The sequence below is a fragment of the Oncorhynchus masou genome, unplaced genomic scaffold, assembly GCF_036934945.1.
Source record: "Oncorhynchus masou masou isolate Uvic2021 unplaced genomic scaffold, UVic_Omas_1.1 unplaced_scaffold_497, whole genome shotgun sequence".
In the NCBI taxonomy this organism is placed as follows: Eukaryota; Metazoa; Chordata; class Actinopteri; order Salmoniformes; family Salmonidae; genus Oncorhynchus; species Oncorhynchus masou.
The window spans coordinates 212,397-235,166 of NW_027011368.1; the positions used below are offsets into that span (position 1 = coordinate 212,397).

General features: G+C 46.9%; 1 protein-coding gene across 1 annotated transcript in view; it reads right to left on the reverse strand.

The window, feature by feature from the left end:
* The window catches only part of LOC135535676 (syntaxin-binding protein 4-like), a 117,498-nt gene that overhangs the window by 73,813 nt on the left and 20,915 nt on the right, over nucleotides 1-22,770 (reverse strand). The window contains exons 4-6 of the mRNA XM_064962120.1: nucleotides 12,588-12,657; nucleotides 12,386-12,460; nucleotides 634-713 (exon numbers count right to left, since the gene is read on the reverse strand). Of these exons, the coding sequence (XP_064818192.1) occupies nucleotides 634-713; nucleotides 12,386-12,460; nucleotides 12,588-12,657 (225 nt within the window). The remainder of the gene's footprint in view (nucleotides 1-633; nucleotides 714-12,385; nucleotides 12,461-12,587; nucleotides 12,658-22,770) is intronic.

The following is a 22,770-nucleotide window of genomic DNA, read 5'->3' on the forward strand; positions in this document are numbered from 1 at the left end:
AGGAAACGGACAGGAACAGAAATTGCCTGTCTTACAGAAGGGATGTTACCGTGCTTATATAGATGTCTTTGATTTGAACATTACAACGCAAAACTAATGTCAGCCTTTAAGAAATGTCTACAATGTTATTCGCTCCTTTTTTTACAGAGCCGTGTGTGTGTGTGTGTGTGTGTGTGTGTGTGTGTGTGTGTGTGTGTGTGTGTGTGTGTGTGTGTGTGTGTGTGTGTGTGTGTGTGTGTGTGTGTGTGTGTGTGTGTGTGTGTGTGTGTGTGTGTGTGTGTGTGTGTGTGCGTGTGTGTGAAATAGAGGGGGGAGACAGGACATATACAGTATTTGTGGGTGTTATACCTTGTTGAAATCGAGGGGGGAGACAGGACATACCATGTGGACATAGAGGGAGGAGGGAGGTCCTACCATGCTGGATGGGAGAGTTGTGTTATACCATGTGGACAGGGAGCGAGGAGGGAGGTCCTACCATGTGGACATAGAGGGAGGAGGGAGGTCCTACCATGTGGACATAGAGGGAGGTCCTACCATGTGGACATAGAGGGAGGAGGGAGGTCCTACCATGTGGACTTGGAGGGAGGAGGGAGGTCCTACCATGTGGACATGGAGGGAGGAGGGAGGTCCTACCATGCTGGATGGGAGAGTTGCGTGTTGACCCAGTACTACTGCTGGATCCATACTTCTCCAAAAGCTCTGAAAACTCTCTCCTGTAAGAAACCAAAAGGGTAAATAATGACACATCCCCAACAACAAGTTAGAACTGAACTATAACACTGTACTCACAGCCACACAGCCACACGGTTCACTGAAACGGCAACCTTATATTAGTCCAAAGAACCCCAAATCATATCACACCCACTACCTCACACCCCACAGAACCCCAAATCATATCACACCCACTACCTCACACCCCACAGAACCCCAAATACACCCACTACCTCACACCCCACAGAACCCCAAATACCACACCCACAGAACCCCAAATCACCACCACACCCCACAGAACCCCAAATCATACCACACCCACTACCTCACACCCCACAGAACCCCAAATCCAGATAAAGAACCCCAAATCATATCACACCCACTACCTCACACCCCACAGAACCCCAAATCATAACACCCACTATCATATCACACCCACAGAACCCCAAATCATACCACACCCACTACCTCACACCCCACAGAACCCCAAATCATACCACACCCACTACCTTCATACCACACCCACTCAAAGTAAACCCCACAGAACCCCAAATCATACCACACCCACTACCTCACACCCCACAGAACCCCAAATCATACCACACCCACTACCTCACACCCCACAGAACCCCAAATATATCACATCCACTACCTCACACCCCACAGAACCCCAAAGCTGTGTAGCTCCCCTGCTCAATACACACTATCACCCACTAATCCCATTGTTGTTGGCTCTAGAATGGAGGCTTAACACACTGAGAGAGAGAGAGAGAGAGAGAGAGAGAGAGAGAGAGAGAGAGAGAGAGAGAGAGAGAGAGAGAGAGAGAGAGAGAGAGAGAGAGAGAGAGAGAGAGAGAGAGAGAGAGAGAGAGAGAGAGAGAGAGAGAAGAGAGAGAAGAGAGAGAGCCGGGGGAGAGAGAGAGAGGGCGAGAGAAAGAGTGAAAAAGAGAGAGGGCGAGAGAGTGAAAGAGAGGAGAGAAAGAGAGAGAGAGTGAAAGAGAGGGGGGAGAGAGAGTGAGAACATTTCCTGGTATTCCCTCAGTGTCATTGTTATGATCTTAAAAATAAATTGGATTGTGGACGTATTTCCGTGACCAGGTACATCCACTGAATGATCCCTTAATCAAATCTGAGATCTTCTTGGAATGACGGGCATTGCTTGGTATAATGTGCTTTTTTCTGTAACAACTGTAGAGGAAAGGTGGTTTTTCATTTCACTTGCGCATTGATTTTTTTGTACAATTTTTTATTTAACCTTTATTTAACTAGGCAAGTCAGTTAAGGACCAATTCTTATTTTCAATGACGGCCTAGGAACAGTGGGTTAACTGGCCTAGGAACAGTGGGTTAACTGGTCTAGGAACAGTGGGTTAACTGGCCTAGGAACAGTGGGTTAACTGGTCTAGGAACAGTGGGTTAACTGGCCTAGGAACAGTGGGTTAACTGGCCTAGGAACAGTGGGTTAACTGGCCTAGGAACAGTGGGTTAACTGGCCTAGGAACAGCGGGTTAACTGGCCTAGGAACAGTGGGTTAACTGCCTGTTCAGGGGCAGAACCACAGATTTGTACCTTGTCAGCTCGGTGGTTTGGACTTGCAACCGTTCCGGTTACTAGTCCAACGCTCTAACCACTAGGCTACCCTGCCACCCCAGATTTAATGTCTTCCTCTTCATGTATCATCTTCCTATATCCAGTCCTTATTGCAGATTCCCCACCTGGACCAGAAGCAGCTAACACTGACGTATGGTCTACACCTTCCTAGGGGTCGGGGTAAGGTGTCGGTGTAAAGGGGTCGGGGGTAAGGGGTCGGGGTAAGGGGTCGGTGGTAAGGGGTCGGGGGTAAGGGTCGGGGTAAGGGGTCGGTGGTAAGGGGTCGGGAATAAACTCTATTTCTGGAACTGCATTGTTGATTAATCGTTTGTAAGTAAGCATGTCACGGTAAGGTCTACAGTCCACCTGTTGTATTCCGCGCACGTGACAAATAACATTTGTTTTGATTTGACTGTCAGCTATGGGTCAGCAGTATCTTTCCTGTTGCCTGGCGACTCCAACTGAATTCTTCCTCTATGTTCGCTCGTACTCAGTCTGAGACGGCCGTCATTGAAGTCATTTGTGGTGATGTCAAAATGAGGGTGTTGTACAAAACAAGCCAATCAGAGTATTAAAGCCAATGAAGAATATTAACAATGCTACTTTACCCACGTGTGTTCTGGCCATCGTTTCTGGGACCAATCAGAATGGTTAGAATGTGTTTGAGAAATCATAGGGGAGGTTCTCAGATCCAGACTCATTTGGAGAAGAACCCCAGACAGGAAGGATGTCCCCTCTCTGACCCCAGACAGGAAGGATGTCCCCTCTCTGACCCCAGACAGGAAGGATGTCCCCTCTCTGACCCCAGACAGGAAGGATGGCCCCTTTCTGACCCCAGACAGGAAGGATGTACCCTCTCTGACCCCAGACAAGATGTCCCCTCTCTGACCCCATACAGGAGGGATTAGACTGCTCTGATCAGCTATGCGGTGCTCTTCAACATGGCCTAGTTGGCTTTGTGGGTGTGTGCTGTGTGTGTGTGTGGGTGTGTGTGTGTTTGTCGGGGGGGGGTCCAGTCTGAATCTCTGGTATATTTAACCTCACTGAGACTGCAGTCTGAATCTCTGATGAGTCTGAATCTATGGTATATTTAACGCTCTGCAGAGGAATGTCAGTCTGAATCTCTGGTATATTTAACCTCACTGCAGAGGAATGTCCAGTCTGAATCTCTGGTATATTTAACCTCACTGCATAGGAATGTCCAGTCTGGATCTCTGGTATATTTAACCTCACTGCAGGGGAATGTCCAGTCTGGATCTCTGATTTTAACCTCACAGCAGGGGAATGTCCAGTCTGGATCTCTGGTATATTTAACCTCACAGCAGGGGAATGTCCAGTCTGAATCTCTGGCGAACCTCACTGCAGGGGAATGTCCAGTCTGAATCTCTTCCTCACTGCATGGGAATGTCCAGTCTGAATCTCTGGTATATTTAACCTCAGTCTGCAGAGGAATGTCCAGTCTGAATCTCTGAAGTCATTTCACTGCAGAGATGTCAAAAACCTCACTGCAGAGGAATGTCCAGTCTGAATCAATATTTAACCTCACTGCAGGGGAATGTCCAGTCTGAATCAGTATATTTAACCTCAATGAAGAGGAATGTCCAGTCTGAATCTCTGGTATATTTAACCTCACTGCAGGGGAATGTCCAGTCTGGATCTCTGGTATATTTAACCTCAATGTCAGTCTGAATCTCTGGTATATTTAACCTCACTGCAGGGGAATGTCCAGTCTGAATATTTTAACACTGCATGTCTCTGAATCTCTTATATTTAACCTCACTGCAGCGGAATGTCCAGTCTGAATCTATGGTATATTTAACCTCTCTGCAGATGTCAGTCTGAATCTCTGTATATTTAAAGCCATGTCCAGTCTGATCTCTGAATATTTAACAATGCTACTTTACCCACTGTGTCCAGTTCTGGCCAATCAGAGTATTAAAGCCAATGAAGAAATTTAACTTAACAATGCTATATTTAACCTCACTGTGGGGAATGTCCAGTCTGGGTATATTTAACCTCAATCAGTCTGAATCTCTGGTATATTTAACCTCACTGCCAATGTTCAGTCTGAATCTCTGGTATATTTAACACTGCATGGAATGTCCAGTCTGGATCTCTGGTATATTTAACCTCACTGCAGGGGAATGTCCAGTCTGAATTCTGGTATATTTAACCAACTGCAGGGGAATGTCCAGTCTGAATATTTAACCTCATGAAGAATGTCCAGTCTGAATCTCTGGTATATTTAACCTCACTGCAGTGGAATGTCCAGTCTGAATCTCTGTATATTTAACCTCACTGCAGAGGAATGTCAGTCTGAATCTGGTATATTTAACCTCACTGCAGGGGAATGTCCAGTCTGAATCTCTGGTAAAACCTCATGCAGGGGAATGTCCAGTCTGAATCTCTGGTATATTTAACCTCACTGACTGTCAGTCTGGATCTCTGAATTTAACCTCACTGCAGGGAATGTCAGTCTGAATCTCTGGTATATTTAACCTCACTGCAGGGGAATGTCCAGTCTGACTCCCTCACTGCAGGGGAATGTCCAGTCTGAATCTCTGGTATATTTAACCCCACTGACAATGTCCATCTGAATCCCTGGTATATTTAACTCACTGACCTGAATCCTGGTATACCTCACTGAGGGAATGTCCAGTCTGAATCTCTGATATTTAACCTCACTGCAGGGAATGTCCAGTCTGAATCTCTGGTATATTTAACCTCACTGCAGAGGAATGTCCAGTCTGAATCTCTGGTTGGCTAACCTTGTGGGGAATGTCCAGTCTGCTCTGGTATATTTAACCTCACTGCAGAGGAATGTTCTGTCTCTGGTATATTTAACCTCACTGCAGGGGAATGTCCAGTCTGAATCTCTGGTATATTTAACCTCACTGCAGGGGAATGTCCAGTCTGAATCTCTGGTATATTTAACCTCACTACAGGGGAATGTCCAGTCTGGATCTCTGGTATATTTAACCTCACTACAGGGGAATGTCCAGTCTGGATCTCTGATATATTTAACCTCACTACAGGGGAATGTCCAGTCTGGATCTCTGGTATATTTAACCTCACTGCAGGGGAATGTCCAGTCTGAATCTCTGGTATATTTAACCTCACTGCAGAGGAATGTCCAGTCTGAATCTCTGGTATATTTAACCTCACTGCAGGGGAATGTCCAGTCTGAATCTCTGGTATATTTAACCTCACTGCAGAGGAATGTCCAGTCTGAATCTCTGGTATATTTAACCTCACTGCAGGGAATGTCCAGTCTGAATCTCTGGTATTTTTAACCTCACTGCAGAGGAATGTCCAGTCTGAATCTCTGGTATATTTAACCTCACTGCAGAGGAATGTCCAGTCTGGATCTCTGGTATATTTAACCTCACTGCAGGGGAATGTCCAGTCTGAATCTCTGGTATATTTAACCTCACTGCAGGGGAATGTCCAGTCTGAATCTCTGGTATATTTAACCTCACTGCAGGGGAATGTCCAGTCTGAATCTCTGGTATATTTAACCTCACTGCAGGGGAATGTCCAGTCTGAATCTCTGGTATATTTAACCTCACTGCGTGTCTTCCTTCATATCACCTTCAGGATGGGCTGCTGAGACAGATGGATTAACAACCTCAGAGGTCACATAGGGTCACGTGGTGATCTGATGTCACTAGCGGGACTGACTGGTGGTGAAGGTGGCTAACACCAAAGACACAATCTCTAGCAGTCCGGAGTCTCACTAATGGAATGAAGAACTTAAGCCATTGAGCTACTGTAAATAAATATCAATTTGGGGGTTTTAAATGTTGGTCTATATTTTGTCTATATTTAGTTATATTGTAATTATATTATATTGTAACGGGATTCCCTAGTTAAATAGAGGTTGGTTCTAGCTTCATATTTAGTTATATTGTAAGTGTTCATTTCAACGGGACTCCCTGGTTAAATAGAGGTTGGTTCGAGCTTCATATTTAGTTATATTGTAAGTGTTCATTTCAACAGGATTCCCTGGTTAAATAGAGGTTGGTTCTAGCTTCATATTTAGTTATATTGTAAGTGTTCATTTCAACAGGATTCCCTGGTTAAATAAATAGAGGTTGGTTTTAGCTTCATATTTCCTTTCTATTTCTGACCCCCTCTCATCACAGATCAATGGTACTAAGGCAACCAGGTTAATATTACTGCGTAGTGGACCCAAATAGCACGGAGGAGATACAGAACGAGGGAGAATAGGGGAAAGAATTAGAGAGAGGGAGAGGGGGATTAGAGCGAGAGAGATGAAGAGAGGAAGGAACAGAAACGGAAAGGCATAATCCCTCCATCCTCTCCTCTCCTTTCCCCTCCTGTCTCCTCCTCTCCTCTCCTTTCCCCTCCTGTCTCCTCCTCTCCTCTCCTTTCCCCTCCTTTCCCCTCCTGTCTCCTCCTCTCCTCCTCTCCATCCCTCCTGTCTTGGCCTGTGTGCTGAGCTCTGAGCTCTGAATGTTGGTTAAGGAACAGAACACAGATTATAGAACGATGTGAGAAGCACAGGCTCATCTCATGAGCCTCCTTTCCTGTCTGTAGCCTGCTTTCCTCTCTGTAGCCTGCTTTCTTGTCTGTAGCCTGCTTTCTCTGTAGCCTGCTTTCTTGTCTGTAGCCTGCTTTCCTGTCTGTAGCCTGCTTTCTTGTCTGTAGCCTGCTTTCCTGTCTGTAGCCTGCTTTCCTGCCAGTAGCCTGCTTTCCTGTCTGTAGCCTGCTTTCCTGTCTGTATCCTGTTTCCTGCCTGTAGCCTGCTTTCCTGCCTGTAGCCTGCTTTCCTGCCTGTAGCCTGCTTTCCTGCCAGTAGCCTGCTTCCTGCCTGTATCCTGCTTTCCTGCCTGTAGCCTGCTTTCCTGCCTGCCTGCTTTCCTGCCTGTAGCCTGCTTTCCTGCCTGTAGCCTGCTTTCCTGCCTGTAGCCTGCTTTCCTGCCTGTAGCCTGCTTTCCTGTCTGCCATTTCCTGTCTGTAGCCTGATTTCCTGTCTGTAGCCTGCCCTGTCTATATCCTGTAGCCTGATTTCCTGTCTGTAGCCTGAATTCCTGCCTAGCCTGCTTTCCTGCCTGTAGCCTGCTTTCCTGCCTGTAGCCTGATTTCCTGCCTGTAGCCTGCTTTCCTGCCTGTAGCCTGCTTTCCTGCCTGTAGCTTGAACACTCTGTAGCCTGTATAGCCTGCCTAATTGTGTGTGTGTGTGTGTGTGTGTGTGTGTGTGTGTGTGTGTGTGTGTGTGTGTGTGTGTGTGTGTGTGTGTGTGTGTGTGTGTGTGTGTGTGTGTGTGTGTGTGTGTGTGCGTGCGTGCGTGCGTGACAGCTAGTGTGACCTTGTTTTAAGCTGACTCACAATGTCAAAACTGACCACCCGGTGGGTTGTTGCTATGGCATCGTGGTTAGATTAGCAACCTGGCTAAATGCTAAATGCTAAAAACAATAGGCTACCAGATGGCAGAACATGATGAGTGGGGGATGCAGGTTCTCTCTGTTAATGTTTTGACAGATGTAACCTTCCACTGGCTGTTTAGAGCAAATCAAGACTTCATCACGTAGTAAAAGTTATATTTGACTGTGTTTGCTGTGTAATGTGGTTCCCTTCCCTGACTTTCAAATCAAATCAAATGTTACTGGTTACATAGACATATTTTGCAGATGCTTATGTTTCTAGGGCTAACAGTGCAGCAATACCAAGCATTACCAAACAATACACACAACTCCTTAAAACATTTAAAGAAAAACGAAACCAAGAAATATCACAACAAGCAATGTCCAGAATATGAATATATACAGTCCAGAATATGAATATATACAGTCCAGAATATGAATATATACAGTCCATAATATGAATATATACATTCCAGAATATGAATATATACAGTCCATAATATGAATATATACAGTCCAGAATATGAATATATATGAATACATACTGTCCAGAATATGAATACATACTGTCCAGAATATGAATATATACAGTCCAGAATATGAATATATACAGTCCAGAATATGAATATATACAGTCCAGAATATGAATATATACAGTCCATAATATGAATATATACAGTCCAGTCCAGAATATGAATATATACAGTCCAGAATATGAATATATACAGTCCAGAATATGAATATATACAGTCCAGAATATGAATATATACAGGGCATTAGGAAATAATTCAGACCCCTTGACATTTTCCACATCTTGTTACGTTACAGCCTTATTCTAAAATGCATGGGGAAAAAAGGGTTTTCCTCATCAATCTACACACAATAACCCATAATGACAAAGCGAAAACAGGTTTGTAGACATTTCTGCATGTATTAAAAATGTAAATAACTGAAATATCTTATTTTGGTGGTGACAACCTCTGCTGTGAGACTCAAAATTTTGCTCAGCTGCCTCATGTTCCCATTGATCATCCTTGAGATGTTTCTACAACTTGATTGGAGTCCACCTGTGGTAAATTCAATTGATTGGTCATGATTTGGAAAGGCACACACCTGTCTATAAAAGGTCCCACAGTTGACAGTGCATATCATAGCAAAAACCAAGCCATGAGGTCGAAGGAATTGCCTGTAGACATTATTTTGTCGAGGCACAGATCTGGAACATTGAAGGTCCCCAAGAACACAGTCGCCTCCATCATTTGGAACCACTAAGACTCTTCCTAGAGCTGGCCGCCCGACCAAACTGAGTAATCTGGGGACAAGGGCCTTGGTCAGGGAGGTGACCAAGAACCTGATTGTCACTCTGACAGAGCTCCAGAGTTCCTCTGAGGAGATGAGAGAACATTCCTGAAGGACAGCCATCTCTGCAGCACTCCACCAATCAGGCCTTTATGTTAGAGTGGCCAGATGGAAGCCACTCCTCAGTGAAAGGCACATGACAGCCCACTTGAAGTTTGCCAAAAGACACCTAAAGGACTGTCAGACCTTGAGAAACAAGATTCTCTGGTCTGATGAAACCAATTTGAACTCTTTGGTGAAGCATGGTGGTGGCAGCATCATGTCTGGAGAACACCTGGCACCATCCCTACGGTGAAGCATGGTGGTGGCAGCATCATGTCTGGAGGACACCTGGCACCATCCCTAAGGTGAAGCATGGTGGTGGCAGCATCATGTCTGGAGGACACCTGGCACCATCCCTACGGTGAAGCATGGTGGTGGCAGCGTCATATCTGGAGGACACCTGGCACCATCCCTACGGTGAAGCATGGTGGTGGCAGCATCATATCTGGAGGACACCTGGCACCATCCCTACGGTGATGCATGGTGGTGGCAGCATCATGTCTGGAGGACACCTGGCACCATCCCTACGGTGAAGCATGGTGGTGGCAGCATCATATCTGGAGGACACCTGGCACCATCCCTACAGTGGAGCATGGTGGTGGCAGCATCAGGCTGTGGGGATGTTTTTCAGCGGCATGGACTGGGAGAATAGTCAGGATCAAGGGAAAGATGAACGGAGCAAAGATCCTTGATGAAAACCTGCTTTCTGCTATCTCCTGAAATCCACAATCAGCTCCTTTTGTTTTGTTAACGTTGAAGGAAAGGTTATTTTCCTGGCACCACTCCACCAGGGCCGTCCCCTCCTCGCTGTAGGCTGTCTCATCATTGTTGGTAATCAGGCCTACTACTGTTGTGTCGTCTGCAAACCTGATGATTGAGTTGGAGAAGTGCGTGGCCACGCAGTCATGGGTGAACAGGGAGTACAGGAGGGGGCTGAGCACGCACCCTTGTGTGGCCCTCGTGCTGAGGATCAGCGTAGCAAGTTCACAGGTTCATCAGTTTGTATTAACAGTCTGTACTAAATGTCTTTCCATTCATCCTGTTGTTTCTGCCCGGGGTGGAGAGAAAGGTAGGAAGAAGAAGTGCCTGAGGCGGAGCGAGGGCGTCCCAACCCAAAAACCCTTCCCAAAATGTCCCCCATGCCACCGCCAGGGTTATTCATAGCCAAAGAAACTCTCAACGCCTTGCCAACCATCTGGTTTACCAACAAAATTATTCATTTTTACTTTGAATAATTTAAAAAATGGCATCTTTTTAATAATCAAAATTTTTGAGAGGAGGAGAAGGAGGAGGAGGAGGAGAAGGAGGAAGAGGAGGAGGAGGAGGAAGAGGAGGAGGACAGGCAGGCCAAGTTGAGAGATAAAGGACATTCAGGGACACAGATGGACATGGAGCACGATTGGAGTCCCAAACCGACACAAACACCTGACAGCTGAAATTCAGACTTCAGACACAAATGCGGATAACAGACCCTCACATCAGCGACCAAAACCGACACAAAACACCTGACAGCTGAAATTCAGACTTCAGACACAAATGCGGATAACAGACCCTCACATCAGCGACCCAATTTGTGTCGACACTGAAGTTGTGATTAAGTGTATTGACACTAAGCCTACAGAGTGTGGTCAATGATACATGGTCGTGGTGGAGGAGAGAGAGAGAGAAGAGGGAGGGGTGGAGGAGAGAGAGAGAGAAGAGGGAGGGGTGGAGGAGAGAGAGAGAGAAGAGGGAGGGGTGGAGGAGAGAGAGAGAAGAGGGAGGGGTGGAGAGAGAGAGAAGAGGGAGGGGTGGAGTAGAGAGAGAGAGAGAAGAGGGGAGGGGTGGAGAGAGAGAGAGAGAAGGGGAGGGGGTGGAGGGAGAGAGAGAGAAGAGGGAGGGGTGGAGGAGAGAGAGAAGAGGGAGGGGTGGAGGAGAGAGAGATAAGAGGGAGGGGGTGGAGGAGAGAGAGAAGAGGGAGGGGGTGGAGGAGAGAGAGAAGAGGGAGGGGTGGAGGAGAGAGAGAAGAGGGAGGGGTGGAGGAGAGAGAGAGAGAGAAGGGGAGGGGTGGGAGGAGAGAGAGAGAGAAGAGGGAGGGGTGGAGGAGAGAGAGAGAGAAGAGGGAGGGGGTGGAGGAGAGAGAGAAGAGGGAGGGGTGGAGGAGAGAGAGAGAGAGAAGAGAGGAGGGGGTGGAGGGAGAGAGAGAGAAGAGGGAGGGGTGGAGGAGAGAGAGAGAAGAGGGAGGGGTGGAGGAGGAGGAGAGGAGGAGAGAGAGAGAAGAGGGAGGGGTGGAGGAGAGAGAGAGAGAGGGAGGGGTGGAGGAGAGAGAGAGGAGGGAGGGGTGGAGGAGAGAGAGAGAGAAGAGGGAGGGGTGGAGGAGAAGAGAGAGAGAGGGAGGGGTGGAGGAGAGAGAGAGAGAGAGAGGGAGAGGGAGGAGAGAGGGGAGGGGTGGAGGAGAGAGAGAGAAGAGGGAGGGGTGGAGGGAGGGAGAAGAGGGAGGGGTGGAGGAGAGAGAGAGGGAGAGGAGAGAGAGAGAAGAGGGAGGGGTGGAGAGAGGAGAAGGGGGGGTGGAGAGAGAGAGAGAGAAGAGGGAGGGGTGGAGAGAGAGAGAGAGAGGGAGGGGGTGGAGGAGAGAGGAGAGAAGAGGGAGGGGGTGGAGGAGAGAGAGAGAGAGAAGAGGGAGGGGTGGAGAGAGAAGAGGGAGGGGGGGTGGAGGAGAGAGAGAGAAGGGAGGGGGTGGAGGGAGGGAGAGAGAAGAGGGAGGGGTGGAGGAGAGAGAGAGAAGAGGGAGGGGAGGAGGAGAGAGAGAGAGAAGAGGGAGGGGTGGAGGAGAGAGAGAGAGAAGAGAGGGAGGGAGGGAGGGGTGGAGGAGAGAGAGAGAAGAAGGAGGGGTGGAGGAGAGAGAGAGAGAAGAGGGAGGGGTGGAGGAGAGAGAGAGAAAAGAGGGGGTGGAGGAGAGAGAGAGAAAAGAGGGAGGGGGTGGAGGAGAGAGAGAGAAGAGGGAGGGGTGGAGGAGAGAGAGAGCGAGCGAGAGAAGAGGGAGGGGTGGAGGAGAGAGAGAGAGAAGAGGGAGGGGTGGAGGAGAGAGAGAGAGAAGAGGGAGGGGTGGAGGAGAGAGAGAGTGAAGAGGGAGGGGTGGAGGAGAGAGAGAGCGAGCGAGAGAAGAGGGAGGGGTGGAGGAGAGAGAGCGAGAAGAGGGAGGGGTGGAGGAGAGAGAGCGAGAAGAGGGAGGGGTGGAGGAGAGAGAGAGCGAGAGAGTGTGGTCAATGATACGTGGTCGTGTGCATCTCATATCGAGACGCGGTGCTCAGGGCCTACCTGGCTTCCTCGTCTCTGGCGATCAGAAGGCGCATTTGGTTGCTCGAGGACGCTGATCTCAGAACATCTACTGCTCTGTTATAAAACAATAACAGAAAAACAAAGAAGTTAATGTCTTGACGACATCAACACAAATTTCACTGGTCTTTTTGGTATTTTTCCAATGAAGAGAGAGTTGTTGTTTTTTTATTGTTGAACCTACCTTTCACTGGTGACCCCTAGTAAACTCTCCCCATTCACCTCTAAGATCTGGTCTCCCGCCTGAAGGTGTCCTGGTGAGGTGAGAGGTCAACACAAGGTCACAGGTCAAAGAGTGATGTCATCAAGGTGAGGATGTATTAATCACATCATATGATGTCATCAGAATATTTGACCTTTATTTAACTAGGAAAGTCAGTTAAGAACAAATTCTTATTTTCAATGACGGCCTAGTGGGTTAACTGCCTGTTCAGGGGCAGAACGACAGATTTGTACCTTGTCAGCTCGGGGATTTGAACTTGCAACCTTCCAGTTACTAGTCCAACACTCTAACCACTAGGCTAAGAGAGGTTGGTTCAGTGAAAATCCCGCTTGTACGATGAGTAACCTTGCCTCAGTCAAGAGTCCCGAAAACTTGTTTTGGCTCCCCAAACTATAGATCAGCGGGCTAATGGTCTTGTGGCGGGCAGACGACCCAGAGTTCAGGGGGCACCTTTTACCTGGAATATCTAAGCATAACAAAGCAGGGCCTGTGTTCACAAAGCCTCTCAGACTGGGATCATCTAGGATCTGGTATCCACCTGTCTTATTCAATATTATCTAATAGGCAAAAGTGATCCTAGATTAGCACTTTTAATCTGAGAGGCTTTGTGAATAGGGCCCAGGTATTTTAAATCTGATATAAATTACAGGAGCCCTATTGGCTGGTATCGTGACAACACTAATCACGTCTCTACCAGACAAGGGAAAGTAAGAAGAGCACTTAAGGGGAGTATACAATCTGTAGACGGTATAGACTAAGAGCAAACAAAGAGATGAAAACTGTTGAGAGGGACCTTCCTGGACCTCAGAACAAACAGTTAATCAGCGATTCGTCTCTATCTCTTTATCTCACCAGAACTGACCTCAGAACAAACAGTTAATCAGTGATTCGTCTCTATCTCTTTATCTCACCAGAACTGACCTCAGAACAAACAGTTAATCAGCGATTCGTCTCTATCTCTGTATCTCACCAGAACTGACCTCAGAACAAACAGTTAATCAGTGATACCATCCTGAGAGCTGAGATGTCACCACAGCCACTTCTCCTGTCACTCACTGTTTCATGAGCTCAACCTAGGATGCATCTGAAGTGGCACCCTATTTCCTATATAGTGCACTACTTTGACCAAAGCCCTCTATGTGCCCTTGTCCAAAGTAGTTCACTACATAGTGAATAGGGTACCAAATCAGACACAACCCTAGAGGTGATTGTTTGGAAGTGGAGTTATTTAAAGACCCTATATGATAAACACATTACCATCTCTTCCTTGGGGAAAACTTATTGGGATTGTGTCTAGCTAGGGCCTTTCTCTTTGGACCAGGCGATCTGTGTTCGCAACCCACTAGAGACCTGGTCCGTCTCCCTCAGTTCATTACGATAATATATTAACCAATCTGGGATCCCGACCCACTAGAGACCTGGTCCTTCTCCCTCAGTTCATTACGATATGATATAACCAATCTGGGATCACGACCCACTAGAGACCTGGTCCTTCTCCCTCAGTTCATTTCGATATGATATAACCAATCTGGGATCCCGACCCACTAGAGACCTGGTCCTTCTCCCTCAGTTCATTACGATATGATATAACCAATCTGGGTTCCCGACCCACTAGAGACCTGGTCCTTCTCCCTCAGTTCATTACGATATGATATAACCAATCTGGGATCCCGACCCACTAGAGACCTGGTCCTTCTCCCTCAGTTCATTACGATATGATAATAACCAATCTGGGATCCCGACCCACTAGAGACCTTGGTCCTTCTCCCTCAGTTCATTACGATATGATAATAACCAATCTGGGATCCCGACCCACTAGAGGCCTGGTCCTTCTCCCTCAGTTCATTACGATATGATATAACCAATCTGGGATCCCGACCCACTAGAGACCTGGTCCTTCTCCCTCAGTTCATTACGATATGATATAACCAATCTGGGATCCCGACCCACTAGAGACCTGGTCCTTCTCCCTCAGTTCATTACGATATGATATAACCAATCTGGGATCCCGACCCACTAGAGACCTGGTCCTTCTCCCTCAGTTCATTACGATATGATATAACCAATCTGGGAACCCGACCCACTAGAGACCTGGTCCTTCTCCCTCAGTTCATTACGATATGATATAACACAGAGCTGTGCAAACTGTACATCATAGCAATGCAGTTAGTTCCATTCACTACAGTAGGGATAGTAACAATGGTACATTTGATTAATTTAGTCAATTTCTGGAGCCCAAGGGACAAGTTACATAAGTCACTGGTCTAAAAGACTTGATGAGTTTATCTGATATGAGCTGTAGCAGAGAGCATGTTCTACATAACTTATTTTAAATAACCATGTTTTACAGTGCCTTGCGAAAGTATTCGGCCCCCTTGAACTTTGTGACCTTTTGCCACATTTCAGGCTTCAAACATAAAGATATAAAACTGTATTTTTTTGTGAAGAATCAACAACAAGTGGGACACAATCATGAAGTGGAACGACATTTATTGGATATTTCAAACTTTTTTAACAAATCAAAAACTGAAAAGTTTTGGGCGTACAAAATTATTCAGTTATTTTAAATAACCATGTTTTAACAGTCCAAATACCCAGACTTAGTAGGTCTTCTGGGTAGAAGAAAATATAATGTTTTATAGTAATGTTTTATAGTATAGTGCTTTAAATGCTAGGATGTCGTACTCATTTCGACTTTTCATCTGGTAGAATTCACTGCACACTATTGAAGGAGATATTCGTCTTTCGAGACGCACTTGTGTCTGACAACAGCTGATAACAGATCTGTACTCATATAGACCTCTATACTGACACTGTAGTAAGTCTCCATAGTAACAGTCTGTACTCATATAGACCTCTATACTGACACTGTAGTAAGTCTCCATAGTAACAGTCTGTAGTCATATAGACCTCTATACTGACACTGTAGTAAGTCTCCATAGTAACAGTCTGTACTCATATAGACCTCTATACTGACACTGTAGTAAGTCTCCATAGTAACAGTCTGTAGTCATATAGACCTCTATACTGACACTGTAGTAAGTCTCCATAGTAACAGTCTGTACTCATATAGACCTCTATACTGACACTGTAGTAAGTCTCCATAGTAACAGTCTGTAGTCATATAGACCTCTATACTGACACTGTAGTAAGCCTCCATAGTAACAGAGTCTGTACTCATATAGACCTCTATACTGACACTGTAGTTAGTCTCCATAGTAACAGAGTCTGTACTCACATAGACCTCTATACTGACACTGTAGTAAGTCTCCATAGTAACAGTCTGTACTCATATAGACCTCTATACTGACACTGTAGTAAGTCTCCATAGTAACAGTCTGTACTCATATAGACCTCTATACTGACACTGTAGCAAGTCTCCATAGTAACAGTCTGTACTCATATAGACCTCTATACTGACACTGTAGTAAGTCTCCAGAGTAACAGAGTCTGTACTCACATAGACCTCTATACTGACACTGTAGTAAGTCTCCATAGTAACAGTCTGTACTCATATAGACCTCTATACTGACACTGTAGTAAGTCTCCATAGTAACAGTCTGTACTCATATAGACCTCTATACTGACACTGTAGCAAGTCTCCATAGTAACAGTCTGTACTCATATAGACCTCTATACTGACACTGTAGTAAGTCTCCATAGTAACAGTCTGTACTCATATAGACCTCTATACTGACACTGTAGTAAGTCTCCATAGTAACAGTCTGTACTCATATAGACCTCTATACTGACACTGTAGTAAGTCTCCATAGTAACAGTCTGTACTCATATAGACCTCTATACTGACACTGTAGTAAGTCTCCATAGTAACAGTCTGTACTCATATAGACCTCTATACTGACACTGTAGTAAGTCTCCATAGTAACAGTCTGTACTCATATAGACCTCTATACTGACACTGTAGTAAGTCTCCATAGTAACAGTCTGTACTCATATAGACCTCTATACTGACACTGTAGTAAGTCTCCATAGTAACAGAGTCTGTACTCATATAGACCTCTATACTGACACTGTAGTAAGTCTCCATAGTAACAGTCTGTAGTCATATAGACCTCTATACTGACACTGTAGTAAGTCTCTATAATAACAGTCTGTACTCATATAGACCTCTATACTGACACTGTAGTAAGTCTCCATAGTAACAGGGTCTGTACTCATATAGACCTCTATACTGACACTGTAGTAAGTCAAGTCTCCATAGTAACAGTCTGTACTCATATAGACCTCTATACTGACACTGTAGTAAGTCTCCATAGTAACAGAGTCTGTACTCATATAGACCTCTATACTGACACTGTAGTAAGTCTCCATAGTAACAGTCTGTACTCATATAGACCTCTATACTGACACTGTAGTAAGTCTCCATAGTAACAGTCTGTACTCATATAGACCTCTATACTGACACTGTAGTAAGTCTCCATAGTAACAGAGTCTGTACTCATATAGACCTCTATACTGACACTGTAGTAAGTCTCCATAGTAACAGTCTGTAGTCATATAGACCTCTATACTGACACTGTAGTAAGTCTCCATAGTAACAGTCTGTACTCATATAGACCTCTATACTGACACTGTAGTAAGTCTCCATAGTAACAGAGTCTGTACTCATATACACCTCTATGCTGACACTGTAGTAAGTCTCCATAGTAACAGAGTCTGTACTCACATAGACCTCTATCTATACTGACACTGTAGTAAGTCTCCATGGTAACAGAGGAAGACAGGAAGAGATCGAGACAGACCTGTTTAATCCTACCCTTCAGAGGTATTAACACTGATAGTACTACGCACTGGGATGATGCTGGACACACACACACACACACACACACACACACACACACACACACACACCACCTGAGGGCTATAGGTAGTAGTTAGCTGTATTTCCTGAGGGCTATAGGTAGTGGTTAGCTGTATTTCCTGAGGGCTATAGGTAGTAGTTAGCTGTATTTCCTGAGGGCTATAAGTAGTTTTTAGCTGTATTTCCTGAGGACTATAAGAAGTTAGCTGTATTTCCTGAGGGCTATAAGAAGTTAGCTGTATTTCCTGAGGGCTATAAGAAGTTAGCTGTATTTCCTGAGGACTATCGGTAGTAGTTAGCTATATTTCCTCAGGGCTATAAATTGTAGTTAGCTGTATTTCCTGAAGGCTATACATTGTAGTTAGCTGTATTTCCACAGGGCTATAAATTGTGGTTAGCTATATTTCCTGAGGGCTATAGGTAGTAGTTAGCTGTATTTCCACAGGGCTATAAATTGTAGTTAGCTGTATTTCCTGGGGGCTATAGGTAGTAGTTAGCTGTATTTCCTCAGGGCTATACATTGTAGTTAGCTGTATTTCCTGAGGGCTATAAATTGTAGTTAGCTGTATTTCCTGAGGGCTATAGGTAGTAGTTAGCTGTATTTGCTGAGGGCTATATGAGTTAAGCGACCAATTAGAAGCTCAACCCACTCTGCCTAGATATGTTGTCCACTACAAGATCTTCCTTGGTTTCAATTGGTTTTATTGTAATAGAAAATGTATCTGCTGGAAGCGCTTCATGCTGTTTCCCGAAGCCTCTGCGCTCTGCCTAAGAAAACAGCTATCTTCATCATCTTCATTTTCCCCCATATTGCTTTCCCCTATCCAGTCCTGTCAGATCTTCAATAGGGAACGAACGAGGACAGGAAGAAAGACACAATTCTGGAATGAAACATGGCCCAAGGTTGTGACCTCAGTAACCCTTCCGATAAATAATAGTTTATTCTAGGAACTCTCTGTTCCAGTGAAACCACTTCACTCCAAACCCCTGTGTCCCAAATGGCCCTGTATTCCCAATTTAGTGCACTACTTTTACCCACAGAGCACATAGGCTTCTGGTCAAAAGTAGTGCACTAAATATGGAATAGGGTGCCATTTGGGACGTAGACCTTTCTGACTTCTGAGTCTGATGGATTTTCCCAGGCCTTCATTCACAATAATGAGATTGCTCTTCTTTGGTCATTAGTGGGAAAGCTGTCCCAAATCACAGGGATCAAAGCAATTTAATCACACCATGTTTGGGTTGGAGCAGAGGCAGATTTCCCAGTAGTTAACTGTGTCCCAAACGGGACCTTATTCCCTACATAGTGCACTGCTTTTGTCCAGAGCCCTAAAGTAGTGCATTATGTAGGGAATAGGGTGCCAGTTCTGGTCTAAAGTAGTGCACTATGTAGGGAATAGGGTGCCATTTGAGATGCAGTACTTATCAGCAACTGTTGCTGCCCTTTTCTGCAATCCTTCATTTCAGGGACCAAGTGGAGAAACCACATCCAAAACACACCGACCAGAGCGGCCTGTCGGTCAGTGGACTGAAACACAGACCAGAGCCACAGACCAGAGTGGCCTGTCAGTTAGTGGACTGAAACACAGACCAGAGCCACAGACCAGAGTGGCCTGTCGATTAGCGGACTGAAACACAGACCAGAGCCACAGACCAGAGTGGCCTGTCAGTTAGTGGACTGAAACACAGACCAGAGCCACAGACCAGAGTGGCCTGTCGGTTAATGGACTGAAACACAGACCAGAGCCACAGACCAGAGTGGCCTGTCGATTAGCGGACTGAAACACAGACCAGAGTGGCCTGTCGATTAGCGGACTGAAACACAGACCAGAGTGACCTGTTGATTAGTGGACTGAAACACAAACCAGAGCCACAGACCAGAGTGGCCTGTCGATTAGCAAACTGAAACAAAGACCAGAGTGGCCTGTTGACTAGTGGACTGAAACACAAACCAGAGCCACAGACCAGAGTGGCCTGTCGATTAGCAAACTGAAACACACACCAGAGTGGCCTGTTGATAAGTGGACTGAAACACAGACCAGAGCCACAGACCAGAGTGGCCTGTCGATTAGTGGACTGAAACACAGACCAGAGTGGCCTGTCGATTAGTGGACTGAAACACAGACCAGAGCGGCCTGTCGGTTAGTAGACTGAAACACAGACCAGAGTGGCCTGTCAGTTAGTGGACTGAAACACAGACAAGAGCCACAGACCAGAGTGGCCTGTCGGTTAGTGGACTGAAACACAGACCAGAGTGGCCTGTCGATTAGTGGACTGAAACACAGACCAGAGCGGCCTGTCGGTTAGTAGACTGAAACACAGACCAGAGTGGCCTGTCAGTTAGTGGACTGAAACACAGACCAGAGCCACAGACCAGAGTGGCCTGTCGGTTAGTGGACTGAAACACAGACCAGAGCCACAGACCAGAGTGGCCTGTCGGTTAGTGGACTGAAACACAGACCAGAGTGGCCTGTCGATTAGTAGACTGAAACACAGACCAGAGCGGCGTGTCGATTAGTGGACTGAAACACAGACCAGAGTGGCCTGTCGATTAGTGGACTGAAACACAGACCAGAGTGGCCTGTCGGTTAGTGGACTGAAACACAGACCAGAGTGGCCTGTCAGTTAGTGGACTGAAACACAGACCAGAGTGGCCTGTCAATTAGTGGACTGAAACACAGACCAGAGTGGCCTGTCAGTTAGTGGACTGAAACACAGACCAGAGTGGCCTGTCGATTAGTGGACTGAAACACAGACCAGAGCCACAGACCAGAGTGGCCTGTCGGTTAGTGGACTGAAACACAGACCAGAGTGGCCTGTCGATTAGTGGACTGAAACACAGACCAGAGTGGCCTGTCGATTAGTGGACTGAAACACAAACCAGAGTGGCCTGTCAGTTAGTGGACTGAAACACAGACCAGAGCCACAGACCAGAGTGGCCTGTCGATTAGTGGACTGAAACACAGACCAGAGTGGCCTGTCAGTTAGTGGACTGAAACACAGACCAGAGCCACAGAGCAGAGTGGCCTGTCGATTAGTGGACTGAAACACAGACCAGAGCCACAGACCAGAGTGGCCTGTCAGTTAGTGGACTGAAACACAGACCAGAGCCACAGACCAGAGTGGCCTGTTGGTCAATGGACTGAAACACAGACCAGAGTGGCCTGTCGGTTAGTGGACTGAAACACAGACCAGAGCCACAGACCAGAGTGGCCTGTTGGTTAGTGGAATGAAACACAGACCAGAGTGGCCTGTCGGTTAGTGGACTGAAACACAGACCAGAGCCACAGACCAGAGTGGCCTGTCAGTTAGTGGACTGAAACACAGACCAGAGTGGCCTGTCGGTTAGTGGACTGAAACACAGACCAGAGCCACAGACCAGAGTGGCCTGTCGGTTAGTGGACTGAAACACAGACCAGAGTGGCCTGTCAATTAGCCTGTCAATTAGTGACTGAAACACAGACCAGAGCGGCCTGTCAGTTAGTGGACTGAAACACAGACCAGAGTGGTCTGTCAGTTAGTGGACTGAAACACAGACCAGAGCCACAGACCAGAGTGGCCTGTCGATTAGTGGACTGAAACATAGACCAGAGTGGCCTGTCAGTTAGTGGACTGAAACACAGACCAGAGCCACAGAGCAGAGTGGCCTGTCGATTAGTGGACTGAAACACAGACCAGAGCCACAGACCAGAGTGGCCTGTCAGTTAGTGGACTGAAACACAGACCAGAGTGGCCTGTCGATTAGTGGACTGAAACACAGACCAGAGTGGCCTGTCGATTAGTGGACTGAAACACAGCCCAGAGCGGCCTGTCAGTTAGCGGACTGAAACACAGACCAGAGCCACAGACCAGAGTGGCCTGTCGGTTAGTGGACTGAAACACAGACCAGAGTGGCCTGTCGATTAGTGGACTGAAACACAGACTAGAGTGGCCTGTCGATTAGTGGACTGAAACACAGACCAGAGCAGCCTGTCGATTAGTGGACTGAAACACAGACCAGAGCGGCCTGTCGGTTAGCGGACTGAAACACAGACCAGAGCCACAGACCAGAGTGACCTGTCGATTAGTGGACTGAAACACAGACCAGAGCCACAGACCAGAGTGACCTGTCGATTAGTGGACTGAAACACAGACCAGAGCCACAGACCAGAGTGGCCTGTCGGTTAGTGGACTGAAACACAGACCAGAGTGGCCTGTCGATTAGTGGACTGAAACACAGACCAGAGTGGCCTGTCGATTAGTGGACTGAAACACAAACCAGAGTGGCCTGTCAGTTAGTGGACTGAAACACAGACCAGAGCCACAGACCAGAGTGGCCTGTCGATTAGTGGACTGAAACACAGACCAGAGTGGCCTGTCAGTTAGTGGACTGAAACACAGACCAGAGCCACAGAGCAGAGTGGCCTGTCGATTAGTGGACTGAAACACAGACCAGAGCCACAGACCAGAGTGGCCTGTCAGTTAGTGGACTGAAACACAGACCAGAGCCACAGACCAGAGTGGCCTGTTGGTCAATGGACTGAAACACAGACCAGAGTGGCCTGTCGGTTAGTGGACTGAAACACAGACCAGAGCCACAGACCAGAGTGGCCTGTTGGTTAGTGGAATGAAACACAGACCAGAGTGGCCTGTCGGTTAGTGGACTGAAACACAGACCAGAGCCACAGACCAGAGTGGCCTGTCAGTTAGTGGACTGAAACACAGACCAGAGTGGCCTGTCGGTTAGTGGACTGAAACACAGACCAGAGCCACAGACCAGAGTGGCCTGTCGGTTAGTGGACTGAAACACAGACCAGAGTGGCCTGTCAATTAGTGGACTGAAACACAGACCAGAGCGGCCTGTCAGTTAGTGGACTGAAACACAGACCAGAGTGGTCTGTCAGTTAGTGGACTGAAACACAGACCAGAGCCACAGACCAGAGTGGCCTGTCGATTAGTGGACTGAAACATAGACCAGAGTGGCCTGTCAGTTAGTGGACTGAAACACAGACCAGAGCCACAGAGCAGAGTGGCCTGTCGATTAGTGGACTGAAACACAGACCAGAGCCACAGACCAGAGTGGCCTGTCAGTTAGTGGACTGAAACACAGACCAGAGTGGCCTGTCGATTAGTGGACTGAAACACAGACCAGAGTGGCCTGTCGATTAGTGGACTGAAACACAGCCCAGAGCGGCCTGTCAGTTAGCGGACTGAAACACAGACCAGAGCCACAGACCAGAGTGGCCTGTCGGTTAGTGGACTGAAACACAGACCAGAGTGGCCTGTCGATTAGTGGACTGAAACACAGACTAGAGTGGCCTGTCGATTAGTGGACTGAAACAC